Consider the following 14,023-nt stretch of genomic DNA (forward strand, 5'->3'; position numbering starts at 1 on the left):
GGCAACAAACTTCTTTAATTATTATGCTAGAACTAAAATACACTCACCAGCCACTTTATTTGGTTCACCTTACTAGTACTGGGTTGGACCACCCTTTGCCTTCAGACCTGCTTTAAGTTGCTGCAGATTTGTTGGGTGCACATCCATAATGCGAATCTCCCATTCCACCACATCCCAAAGGTGCTCTATTGGATTGAGATCTGGTGACTGTGGGGGCCATTTGAGTACAGTGAACTCATTGTCATGTTCAAGAAACCAGTCTGAGATGATTCACGCTTTATGACATGGCTTATGGGTGGTTGTGTGTGAAAATCCCAGTAGGTCAGCAATCTTTGAAATACAGACCAGCCCATTTGGCGCCAACTACCATGTCACATTCAAAGTCACTTAAATCACCTTTCTAAATTCCCCATTCTGATACTCAGTTAGAACTGCAGCAGATCGTCTTGACCATGTCTACATGCCTAAATGCATTGAGTTGCTGACATGTGATTTGCTGATTACAAATTTGCGTTAACAAGCAGTTGGACAGGTGTACCTAATAAATTGGCCGGTAAGTGCATAGTTCCTAGCCATATCTCTTGTACCTAGTAAATGGTAACTTTCCAGGCTTAGTTCTCAGTGCAATTACAAAAGATTTAAGCTTTTAATAGGAAATTTATCAAAACTTTATTCAGATTTTTGAGCGAGATGCTAATCTGATTAAATCTAATCTGATTCAATGATTTATGCTAAGCTAAGCTAAAATGCTCCCATTAGACTCACAGATCAGCTGAATGGATTCAAAAATGGTAAAACTCAACTGTTTAACTCTAGGGACATGTAAAATGAGTCTATTTCCCCAAAAAAGTGGAGTGTTCCCTTAATAGCTGAGACCTGTTTTAGGCTAATTTTTCTGTGCTACCTATGTATGTCTCTCTTTCTCTTTCTTTCGTGTCTTTCCTTCCCCCTCCTCTCTTTCTCTGTAGACTCAGACCAAACTGGAGCATGCCCGTATTCGGCAGCTCGAGCAGTGTCTGCATTTGGAAAAGTCCAAAGCAGAGCGGCTTCAGAAAGAGTTAGAGGAAAAGATGGTAAACATGCAGGGAGATGAAACACCCCAGCCTGTAGCCATCGGTCCCCATCGCTTTGCTTCTGTCGCTTGTGCTTGAATGAGCAGGCCTGAGATCTCCATCATTCCCTCCATCAAACCCCTTTATAAATATACTCATTTGATTTGACATGTTTGTTAGGGCTGTAGAGATATGTTTGAACTTCAACTTACTTCAGCGTCTGTTTGGTTTGGATCAGATTTCATTTTGCAGAGTTTTTGCATTTCTTTTGTTGCTTTAATTGTAATAATTCCAGCTGTAGTCAGAAAGTTATGCACCAAAATCCCAAAGTCATGAGTGTTGGAGATCTTTGCCTGTTTTTTGTGGGGCAGCACTGCTCTTGATAGCCAGAAACTGCTTTCTACATTTTTCATTTGCACAATGTTTTTCATGTCTGTCTCCTGTTCTCTGAGCATCTCCCTGAGACCCTCAGGTAGAATTGGGGGATTATCTTCTCCTTATTTTCCCTCATTAGCTTTCATATCATTTGTTAGATGCTGAAATAGAGCCTCCAGGCTCCGAAAAGGTTTTGATAAAACTCCTTTTGACACTACTCTACTGTTCATAGCCCTGCTTTTTTATAATTAGAGGTTGTTGCTATGGCATCATTGCTATTATTGATCAAACATTTATCTTCTGCCCCAAATATTTTGCACAAACCACACCATTGGTCTTGCCACACATCTGAAGACTATAATATATTGCAGACATGTAGATGGGCCACCATAGCAGCATCCAACACTGTACACCTAATGACCACCCAGAAACCCCAAAAATGTCATGGTGCCTACTTCCAACACCCTAACAGCACCCTAGTGACCACAAAGAAGACCCAGAATACATTCAGAATACCTCAAATGTTCAGTGCTGTTTGGCTATTCCAAGAGTGTGAGAGTTAGGCCCCGTTTACACTAATGCGTTTTAGTTTGAAAACGCATAAGTTTTGCAACGGTTACGCCAACCGTCCACACTACGCCGGAGTTCTCGAGCGCCGAAAACGGAGCGTTTCGAAAACGCTGGAGAGGCCGTTTTCATTCTGAAACGCTGCTGCTCCGTCTCAGTGTGGATGATGGAAAACGGAGACATCTGAAAACAGAGGCGGGGCTGCAGACATTCGCCTCTCTGATTGGGGCTTTTCCTGAATATTAAGTAGCCTACACACACAGTTCAGTCCTGAATCTTCTCCGTGTAAGTTCAGACTTCGCAAATTTGATCAAGGCTGCAGTCTCTTCTTGTCAGTTTGATATGGACAACAGACTATACCGAGGACACGGGTAAATCTTCAAAGGGAACAGTGTACTTTATAACTTCATTCACATCACTCTGGCTACGTTGTTTCACTTTCTCAACAATAAAATGTAAACATGATTTAAGGAACTGCCTATTTTCATTTTAATATTAGCAACTTAGACAGCAGAAATGTTGAGGCGCCGTGCTGCAAATATGAGCGTCATCTTCACTGTGTGGATATTTATAACAAAACGGAGCCGATAACAACACTGCCTCCTTTCAATTTCAGTGAAAATATGAAACACACCCTCTCTTTTGCTGAATATCAGTTTTAATAATCGATAATGGCCATCATAAAAGTATAACATACAATAAGTTTATACATTATAGGAAATAAAGGCAAGCGATCAGTCAGTGTACAGAATAGGCTACGTGGTTACATTAATCATTAACTTATCTTTGCGCTTAGCCAAAACACGTTACCTGAGAACAAGTAATAGATTCCTATGACCAAAGTCAGGGAATATGTCGTTAGATAAAGACAACAAGATGAATGAAATATCCCGTTTAATAAATATAGTGAGATTAGATCGAGCGGGAGATGCTTGATGAGAAGTCCGACTAGCACAGCTCTTATCTGGGTAGATGGGCTGCAGCGCTTGCCCAAGAGTGTGTGTGTGGTCACGTGATGTGCGTTTTCAACGTTTTGGTGTGGACGGAGAGCAGTTCAGAAACGCTGGGTAAAACGCGAGTGTGGACGCAGATCGTTTTCATTCTAAAACGCCGTTTTAAAACTAAAACGCACTAGTGTAAACGGGGCCTTAGAATACTCAAGACACCTAAGCAATTAGCAACATTAGCACACTTACAAATGCTTAGAACATGCTCCCTCTCTGCCAGTGTCCTAACAACCTTTCAGAAAACCCAAGAAATGTTGCATGAGACATAAGATTCCTTCCCCCTGATTAGTTTCTCATTCTACGGGGGTCAGACAAGGGAGCAATGTGCAAAACAACAAAGCTAGCCACATAAATACACCAGAGATCTGGTAGAGATTTGTTTTTCTTACAGGTTACAGTTACCACACCTGTATCATTGCTTGCAGAGAGATTTTAAAGACTTGGAGAGAGTCACACACCGGACTAGAAGCCCACCTCGTCATACCATGTCTTTGGCAGTGCCGTTTTGGTGTCTGTCTGTAGCAAATAGAAAACAATGTAAAGATGTGGCACTTCTCGTGAAGTAGGCCTTTAGCTAGATGGTAATTAAATAATTCTTCTCACTCAGCTGCCATCATTGTTTAGTGCGAGCAATGTGACACAATTACAACCCGACCTACTGCACCACGGAGGTATTAGAGTGTTTTTAAAATAGTATAATGTCAATGAGCCTTTTTTGAACATTTTTGCCAGCAAAAAATTATGAAAAACAACTTCATTTGAAGTATACCGGGGCCTTTAGTGACCACCCAAAGCACCAAGCAAATTTCATAATGATCACCCAGATTACCCTAACAGCATCTTAGTAAACAAACACAATATCTTAATCACCCAAACAATGCCAAACAAAAAGAAAAAAACAAAACACCAATACATCTTTATTACAATGAGCTTTAACCTGAGAAACCCACATAGACTGGATTGGGACTCACCAAGAACCCCTGCCTTAAGGCTGAACTGGTCACACTTTACAATAAGATTCATTAGTTAATGTTAAGTAATGCATTTACTAACATGAACAAACATTGAACAATACATTTACTACAGTATTTATTCATGTTAATAAACGTTAGTTAATGAAAATACAGTTGTTCATTCTTAGTTTATGTTAACTCATAGTGCATTAACTAATGTTAACAAGCACAGACTTGAATGATAATAATGCATTAGTAAATTATGAATAGTTCAATTATGATTAATAAATGATGTACAAGTGTTGTTCATGATTTGTTTATGTTAGTAAATGCATTACCTAATGAACCTTATAGTAAAGTGTTACCGCTGAACTATACTTCTGCGTTGAGCGATCGTCGTAACCCACCTTGCACATAGTCGTGCATTTATACATTTGCCTTCTGCTTGTGTTGCTCTACAGTAACTCTTCAGAAACGCTAGCTGTCAGGGGGGTTTCTATGCTTCCCTTTGTCAAGTTTCTTCGTAGATGTTTTGTTTACACCGGAAATACCTGTAATGCTTACTTACTGTACAAGTAGCTTAAACTCGCACATTCAGAGGTGGGAATCAACAGACATACAACAACTATAACCATAAAGTAAACGCAAAACTAAAGTATTCATCTAGAGCTCCTCCACAGGGCTTGACAGTAGAGCTTAGATCGGGCCCAAAAAATAAAAACCTGATCCTACCCGAGCCTGTGCACCTTGTGTCCGAGCCTGACTCAGTCCGACACATTAACTATAATTAACTGACTATTTTTTAATACGTGGGCCATTATAACAGACATTCTCAGCTACAGTTGTTTGAGCTACAGAAGTTATTTTATATTTATCTTAATGAATAATGCAACAAGGAAGCATGTAAACTGCATTCATACACGTTGTGAGTTGTTAAATTTTTAGACCCACAAATGTGTTGCTTAGACTGACTTGGCTAAAATATTTATGTCATATTTATGTTTATGGCATAGCTTTCCACCCAATTTGGCTAATTGATTAATGACTGAAAAAAAAAAAAAACATGACAACAAATGCTTGATCCTGACCGAGCCCGAAGATAGTGGCAGAAAATATCGGCCAGACCAGGCCCAGAGGTCAATTCTGGGCTCTGGCTCGGGCAGAGAATCTAAACTCTCGTGCCAATGGGCTCGCTCATGTCCTGCAGCTTTCGGCCCCATCCACACTTGTCAAGGCTACCATGCTGACCAATTGGAGCTTGCTCTATCATTAGTCATGTTTATTTAAATTTTAGAAAGGTGTGCGTTAGGGTCTGCGTAACCCAGCTAAGACTGCGACAGACCTTATGCATGCACTTGATGAAGAAGTATAACTCAGCCTTTAGCATTTCCTTAGGGATCACCCAGAACAGCCAGGTAATTGCCTATATTCCAAAGTAAACATCTGTCATAGTTATCACACAGTTTTACCACCTAGAAAGGCCATCCAACAATCAAAACATCCCAAACACCACTAGCAATGCCCTTGCATACATCTTAGGAACATCTTAGGAACTGGAATCGGTATACACCCCAGTAACCCCCATGAACACCCCAACAAGTGCCTAGCAATACTGGCAACCCTCAATAAGCTTATGGTGGGTGATGTGCATTGACAAGCTCCACTCACATTTGAATCAATAGCAGTGTAGATTAGGCTGTCACTATGAATGATGAGGAGGATATCCAGCACCATCCAGGCACTCTAATCAACAGGATTTCACATTTATCAACAGGTCAGAGGCAGACTCCAGCCAACACCCACGAGGCTGGGCAAGAGTGTCAAGGTGATATAAAGGGAGTAACATCAACTGTGTGGCTTCCAGAGTGACCTTTCTTATTTAAAGACGAACATTATATGTAGACGTGTGCTTCTCTCACTTCTCTCCTATGGTTTGAAACTATGAACTCTTGTAGACTGATCTGATCTTTGATAACCTCTAATGATATTTTCCTTGAAACTATCCAATCTTCGGATGACTCGATGACTAACATTAGTGTGCTCTTTGATCTGAAATATATTTTCTTTCAACATAGTAGTGATTGCCTGTGTTATTTTGGACTTGCAGTGTGCTGTGCCTTGTTATATTTGCCTGGCTGCTTTTAGACTGAAGAAGACTTGAGGAAAGCTTGCTTGGGCTTGAATTCAACAGGAATGCTGGTGTAGTTTATAGGTTGCACTATATATATTTGCTTTTGTGCACATGCACGAGTCATTATTCAAGAAATGAGCATTCATTGAAATGTTTTCAGGGAAGCAAAATGCTTTATTTGCTTCTCATACCTATAATGTCTTTCGGATGCATGTCTCGAATTCAGGTGGGCAACTCTCAAAGGTATTTCATACAGCTTATCGGCAATAAATGTTGACTTTGGGGCACGGTTTACAAACATGGGCTTTGATAGGTAGTATCATGGCTTTTCAAAATGTATTTTGTATTGGACTTCCTTATATTATCTGCTTGTTTAGTTATAATAATTAAAAATTCGTGACACATTTATTGTGAAATTGCGTCTACCATTTAAGTTCAAACAGGGTTCAACGCTAAGGATTTTTTCTACTGGTCCGACCGGGCAAGTGGTTTAGATTTTTACTTGCCCTGCCAAAATTTTCACTGACCCCACCAAAAAAAAGGGAAGTTAATAGCTATTTTTAGCCACATATTTTAAATAATATGTCAAAAATAAAGTCTGTAAATCTAGAATTTCAATACTTAAAAAACAATTGTAAAAATAAGTGTTATGCAAACAAAAAGAGCAGTATGGAAAATGTGGAGGTCCTTTATTGCAGTTTGAAATTATTTAACAAAAAGTGGCTGACTTGTCACTTGTCACAAACTATGCATAACATCACTTCATTTGTATTTTGTCGTGTTGTTGCCACATAAATATCTACTTTCAAGACGTTAGAGACAGACATTTTCGTTTAGCCTTATAATTTGATGTTGCCGCCATGTTGCTGTTTCTACGCTGTACTGGTTGTTACCAGGTTACAAAAAAAAAATTACATGGTTAAATCAATCATATGAGACGAATCACAATATGTTGTTTACAACATTACAGAGAAGGTAGCATTTAAAGACTTAAAAGCTCAAACTTAAAATGCACGCAATTGACAAATATTCGCAGACAAATTAAATGTTAGTGACAAGGCAGCACTGTCCCAATCGGGCCAGTAATGATCCGGTCTACTGTCCCAAGTGTCTCTCACACTGGCCCTGTGCCACCGGGCAGTCCTTATTGTTGAGCCCTGTCAAATAATTGAACTCAAACGAAGGGGAAAAACATCCTGTGAATAAACTAGAGAGAGTATCATTGTACCATTGTCCTAATTCTTTGAGAGTTGCCCCAAAGCAAAAAGGAGGATTTGACGTATAAATGATGAGAAATGCAGGATTCATGACCCTTTCTTTGTCCTCTAGCAAACTACCGTTGAGGAGAAGACTCGTGTTATGCAGCTTGAAGAGGAACTGGCCTTGCGCAAGGCTGAGGTCGAGGAGCTCCAGGTTCGATTTCAGAGAGGCTCCTCTGGTTCGGCCACAGATGCTGAAGATGGAGAACCAGGCATAACCTCCGAAACTCTGGTCTTGCGGGAACAGCTTCTCTCGGTGGGCCGTGAACGCCGCGAAGAGAGCAGCCAGCTGCGCGAGAGGTACGAGGCATCTCTGAGCATCAGCCAGAAAGAAATCGAACGCCTTAAAGCCATTACAGAACGTCAGGGTCAAGAGATTTCTGACCTGAAGCAAAGACTCCAGCAGGCCACTCGAGAAAACATGGAGATGATGGACAGCTGGAAAGCCAAACTGGACGCTCTTGTTGGAGACCATCAACGTGCTCTGGAAGAACTGAAAGCCTCGTTAACAACAGATTGTGGGTCTGGTGAGATCAATGGAGGAGAAGGTGAAGGAAGCTTGCCTGAGATGAGAGCAGCTCTTGAGGGCTTAAAGATGGAGCACCAACTGGAGTTGGAGAACTTGAAGGCCAAACATGAGATTGATGCCGCAGTGATGGCCAAAGAGCGTGAAGACTTACGCAGCCGGCTTCAGGAGCTACGGGACCAGCTTGAGGACAGCGAGGAGAACTGGAAGATCCAGGTGGAGACCAAGAGCAACCAGCACACGCTGGAAATCAAAGAGGTTTCAGAGAAGCTTCAAAAGGCTGAGCTGAGGATCGTAGATCTGGATAAGTCTCAGGAAGAGCGTGAAAAGGTCAACCAACTTCTCAAAGAGCAGCTAATGCTGGCTGAGAAGAAGATGGTAGATTATGAGGCCCTGCAGAAGGCTGAAGCTCAGAGCCGAGCTGAAATCCTCTCTCTGCAGGAGAAGCTCAGAGTCACCGAGAACCGACTGCAGGCTGTAGAGGCAGATCACACCACTCAGGATGTTAATGTTAGTGACCTTTGATTCAGTAAATGATTCAATTATTTACAAAAGTTTAGGAGGCTACCCAGTAGGCACAGGATGTCAACATGGCATCAGATTGACGTTATACCACTATGTTGTGGGACGTTGCATTTGGTTTCGAAATCATGTTGACATCAATGTCCCACTCGGACAGATGTTGCATTTTAATTACTTTCCAATGCAACCTAAAAACAAATTATTAGTGTCTAATGATGTTACAGCTTGGCATTGTGTGGATGTAATCAATATGATGTCTATCAGATGTTGGATTTTGGTTGCCATACTTGACGAATAAATGTCAGTAATTGACTTCAATATGACGTTGGTTTAAGATATGGCTCAACGTAAGGTTTTTGGTCACTTTCCAACACAACCTTAAATCACCAAAATATCGACGTCATTTTATGTCATTTTTGGTCAAAAAATAACGTCCTTAGACGATGGTGACATAAATATAACCTAATATTAATGTATTAACGTTTTAAGACGTTGCGTGTCTACTGGGTAGTGAAAAGGCAATGAAATCCCTTCTTCTAGTAGTGGGATCATAATAAACTTTTGAAAAATTCTGTAAAAGTGGGTGAGATAAGGGAAGAATAGTAAGACAACAACGTCTTTGGATTTAAACAGTATCTCTCTCTCTCTCTCTCTCTCTATCTCTTTATGTATATATATATATATATATATATATATATATATATATATATATATATTTGTACACAGTATTTCCCAAAATATTTGATATTTTTTGTTCTGGAGAAAGTCTTGATTGTTTTGTTTTGGCTGGAATAAAACCAGTTTTAATTTTTTTATATAGTATTTAAATTTTATTTAAATTTTAATTATATAATTAAAATTATTTATTTAATATAAGCTCTGACAGGTTTAGAACAAGTTGAGTAAGAGTAAATGTTGACAGAATTGTCATTTTTTTGATGAGTCTCTGTGGCTTATTTAGTGAGCATTTGTGTTCAGTAAACCATTTGATTTGTTATATCAATGAGCTGTAAAAACACACTGTAAACAGTAATGCTCATAAAAAGAATCCACCACATTTGTCAAAGAAGTTTATGGATGAAAATAACATCCAAAAAGCAAAAAACAAAACAAAAAAAAACACACACACACTTTCGATCCCTGAGTGCATTTCTGAGTGCTGTAGTCATTTGCATATCGTAATTCCTAATGCAAAAAGGAGTACTTTTGTACACAAAAAATAGTGCATTAAAAGCTCTCCTAGGCGAGGCAGTGGCACAGTAGGTAGTGCTGTCGCCTCACAGCAAGAAGGTCGCTGGGTCGCTGTTTCGATCCTCGGCTCAGTTGGCGTTTCTGTGTGGAGTTTGCATGTTCTCCCTGCCTTCGTGTGGGTTTCCTCCGGGTGCTCTGGTTTCCCCCACAGCCCAAAGACATGCGGTACAGGTGAATTGGGTAGGCTAAATTGTCCATTGTGAATGTGTGTGTGGATGTTTCCCAGAAATGGGTTGCGGCTGGAAGGGCATCCGCTGCGTAAAAACTTGCTGGATAAGTTGGTGGTTTATTCCGCTTTGGCGACCCCGGGTTAATAAAGGGACTAAGCCGACAAGAAAATAAATGAATGAATAAAAAGCTTTCCTAAAATGATTGTCTGTTAAGGTGTGTAACATAAGCTCTAAGAAAATGTAGCTTAGTGTTTTATGACCCTTTTATGGTTACTGGGTTATTTTGTAGACTAGTTAAAAAGTGCACAGGTCTGCATTTGGAATTGTTTTTATATATTTGAATGATCCTGATGGGATGAAAAACTGTCTAAATTTGAGCCGAAATCCTTTTTTATTTCATTTATTAGGATCCTCAAATTGTTCCTGTATGAGTTTCTTTTTTCTTTTGAACACAAAAGAAATTATTTTAAACAATATTGGTAAACAAACAGTTGACAGTAGCTAAGTTGACCTTAATAGCACAATGTGTTATTATGGAAGGCTCTATTTCTGCTGTACAAACATTTTTCAAATATCTTTTGTGTTTACTTAAAATGAGAAATTCGTCTGGGTGAGTAAATGATGACACAATTGTTTGGGTCTCTTTTAAGATTTACTTAAATGTGTTTTCTTCCCATCCAGATGATTGAAAATAACGACAACTCTGACGAAAAGGTTAAACTAAAACAAAATGTTGAAGGTATGTGTACAAAGTTTATTTTAATTTTTTTAAATTTTAATGTATTTCTTTAAAGATTTCTCATTGTCTGAAAGGCTGCATTCATTTGATCAAAACATAATAAAAACAATAAAATTGTGAAATATTATTAAAGTAAAAAATATGTTGTATTTTTGGTATTTTTGTATTGTATTTTGGTATAAATAATTTTTTATTTATTCATGTAATGGCAAAGCTATATGAAGCCAGTTCAGTCACATTTACAAAATATAACTCATACACTATTCACATTCACAAAATTGAATTTGTAAAGTCAAAACACAATTAGTCAATACACAAATCTAATTCGTAAATTCAAAAAACAATTCATAAATGTTCAAATCAAATTAGTACTTTCAAAACAATTTATAAATATGCAAAGCACAATTCATAATTCAAAACACAATTCATCAACGCAATTCATAAATACACAAAACACAATAAGTAAATATGCAAATCCAGTTTATAAATTTAAAACTCAATTCAAAAATATGCAAATCACAATTCATACATTCAAAACACAATTCATAAATATGCAAATCCAGTTTATAAATTCAAAACTCAATTCATACATTCAAAACACAATCCATAAATACACAAATCCAATTCATTTGTTCAAAACACAATTCATAAATAGGCAAATGCCGTTTGTAAATTCAAAACTCAATTCATAAATATGCAAATCCAATTCATAAAGTACATAAATTAATTTGGGGAAACATTTATGGTTTTTACTTGTGAATTCACACATTGCTTTTTAATTTACGAATTGAAATTTGTAAAGATGAATTGGGCTGTGCATGTATGAGTTTAATTTTTGCAAATGTAGTATTTTTGAGACTGATCTGGCTTCATAAAGCTATGTTTTCAGCATCAGTACTCTTGTCTTTAGTGTCAAATTATCCTTCAAAATCATTTTCATATGCTGATATGCTGCTTAAGGAAACAAATTATCCTTCAAAATCATTTTCATAAGCTGATATGCTCTGTTAAGAACAATCATACATTATTTTTGTATTCAAACATTAATTCTTTTCACAGTTTTCACAAGTTGATCAGTAGAAAGATTAAAAGAACAGCATATATTTGAAATAGAAATCTTTCATAACAAAATAAATGTCTTTACTGTTACTTTTAATGCATGCGTGCTTTTTTAATAAAGCTATTCATGTCTTCAGTAAAAATCTAACTGACCCCAAACATTTGCGTGTTGGTGGATGTGAACAGTGGTTATTTTATTTTATTTTATTTTATTTTAATTTAATTTAATTTAATTTAATTTAATTTAATTTAATTTTTTTATTTTTATGTATTATTTTTATTGTATTTTTATTTTAATAATTTGAAAATTTAATTATTTTAAATGAAAAATTATACAATACTATTAAAAAAAAGTATACAATTCAAACAAAACACAAACAAAACATGTTTCCTTATCTCAGTATATGAAATATGATCTTTATCCATGAATGTGTCTTATTAGAAACGCTGGAGAAACTCACAAAAAGGGAAAAGGAAGTGTCCACTCTAACAACCCAAGTAGATGCCCTGAAGACCCAAATAACTGGTAATTTTTCACTTCTCTGCCAATCACATGACCATTTTTGTAAAACAACAAACATAGGTACCGTATACACTGTGTATATGTAATATAACATGTGATGATGCTAGTAATACTTTGTGATATACGTAACAATAAACTTCACTGCATCTTGTCTGCAGCCTTGGAGGAAAAGGTTCGTCTTGGAGAAAAAACGGCAGATGGACTCATTAAGGAGAAGACCCGTTTGGAGGCAGAGCTGGAGACCATGACTAAGAAATCCCATGATGCATCAGGCCAGCTAGTCAATATTAGCCAGGAGCTTCTGAAAAAAGAAAGGTAAAGAGACGAGCATTGTGATTTATGACTGGTGTAATTGACTGGTTTTAATGGTGGGAATGACATCATGTGCTTTTGGAAATTGACCACATATTGGTTCAGTCAATGAAGTACTTTTAAAGATACGCTTTGATCTTGCACTTGATTCTCTCAGCTTTATTTTATAGAAAACCTTTTTCTGGATTATATTGATTTCCAAAACACTAGGATGAATCATTTCCCAATCTGCCATTGCTGATTATAATAGACTCCCATTTGAGCTAATGAAGACAATTAAACTGATTAAAACTGTGGCCAAAACATCATTAAGCCTTTTCAATCAATCAATGCTGACAGTGATTACCTGTTGTGTTCTGTCTAAATACTTTGGATGAATGACAGAGGAAGGGTAGGGATTTAATGGTATTTTCAATACAGGCCTTTCAGTTTGGCACATGTACTGAGCAAATGCAGTGTTAATATTAATAACAATAATGATAGTAATAATATCAGGCAGCACGGTGGCGCAGTAGATAGCATGATGGCCTCACAGCAAGAAGGTCACTAGTTCGATCCCCAGCTGGGCCATTTGGCATTTCTGTGTGGAGTTTCCCCCAGAGTTGTGTATGTGTGAGAATTAGTGTGTATGGGTGTTTTTCAGTGATGGGTTGCGGCTGGAAGGGCATCCGTTGCATAAAAAATGCTGGATGAGTTGGCGGTTCATTCCGCTGTGGTGACCCCTGATTATTAATTGGAATAAGCTGAAAAGAAAATGAATAAATTAATTAATAAAAATAATTTAAAAATAAGTTTTATATTATATATATGTTTGTTTTATATAGCGCCTTTCCAATGCACAAGAACGCTTTACAACAAAATTAGGAGAGTAGAAAAACATTTTTAAAAGGGTATAGAAAATAGCAGACTAATAATATATACACTACCTGACAAAAGTCTTGTCGCATATCTAAGTTTTAGGAAGATTAAGTTCGTTTCAGTTTTAAGGATATAAGGCCATGATGTAGTGGGAAAAAAATAATATTGTGTATATTGGAGGACTGCATCCATACATCTCTGCAATGACTCGGATATCTTATTAATAAAGTCATCTTGAATGGCAAAGAAAGCGTTCTTGCAGGCCTCCCAGAGTTCATCAAGATTCTTTGAATTAATCTTCAGGGCCTCCTCCATTATACCCTAGACATGCTCAATAATGTTCATGTCTAGCGAATGGGTTGGCCTGTCCTGGAGCACCTTGACCTTCTTTGCTTTCAAAAACTTTGATTAAACCATGATTTGTCCTTCACCAAACTTGACTGAGTTCTGTGAGAATCTTAGGTCCATGCAGGTTCCAAAAAGTCTTCTGCAATATTTGTGATGATTGGGATGAAGATTAATTCGAAAAATCTACATTCTGCCAATTTTTCAAACAATCAACTAGAAGGCAAGTTATTATTTGTTGCTCTTACAATTGGGATCGACGACAAGACTTTTGTCAGGTAGTGTATAAGGACAAAGGCAAGAAAACAAATAGCAAAACTGAAATAAAAACAGCTTCAGAATTTGTAGTTTTAAAAAGAGACTTTAAATTGTTA

The 14,023-nt window shown here is 37.6% G+C and overlaps 2 protein-coding genes across 13 annotated transcripts in view; one reads left to right on the forward strand and one right to left on the reverse strand.

The window, feature by feature from the left end:
* The window catches only part of mcama (melanoma cell adhesion molecule a), a 638,953-nt gene that overhangs the window by 601,603 nt on the left and 23,327 nt on the right, over window positions 1-14,023 (reverse strand). The gene's annotated exons all lie outside the window — the stretch shown is intronic.
* Window positions 1-14,023, forward strand: part of clip2 (CAP-GLY domain containing linker protein 2) — an 86,735-nt gene that overhangs the window by 60,058 nt on the left and 12,654 nt on the right. For 3 of the 9 annotated variants that reach the window (XM_087254389.2, XM_087254388.1, XM_087254390.1), the window contains exons 9-13: window positions 969-1,073; window positions 7,415-8,380; window positions 10,495-10,552; window positions 12,054-12,137; window positions 12,293-12,449. In XM_087254389.2, the coding sequence (XP_087110515.1) occupies window positions 969-1,073; window positions 7,415-8,380; window positions 10,495-10,552; window positions 12,054-12,137; window positions 12,293-12,449 (1,370 nt within the window). Of the gene's footprint in view, window positions 1-968; window positions 1,074-5,728; window positions 5,780-7,414; window positions 8,381-10,494; window positions 10,553-12,053; window positions 12,138-12,292; window positions 12,450-14,023 lie in introns of all 9 variants that reach the window. The other 6 variants (XM_087254392.2, XM_087254391.1, XM_087254393.1 and 3 more) reach the window with 2 other exon arrangements.

The sequence above is a fragment of the Danio rerio genome, chromosome 5, assembly GCF_052040795.2.
Source record: "Danio rerio strain M-AB ecotype USA chromosome 5, GRCz13ab, whole genome shotgun sequence".
NCBI lineage: Eukaryota > Metazoa > Chordata > Actinopteri > Cypriniformes > Danionidae > Danio > Danio rerio.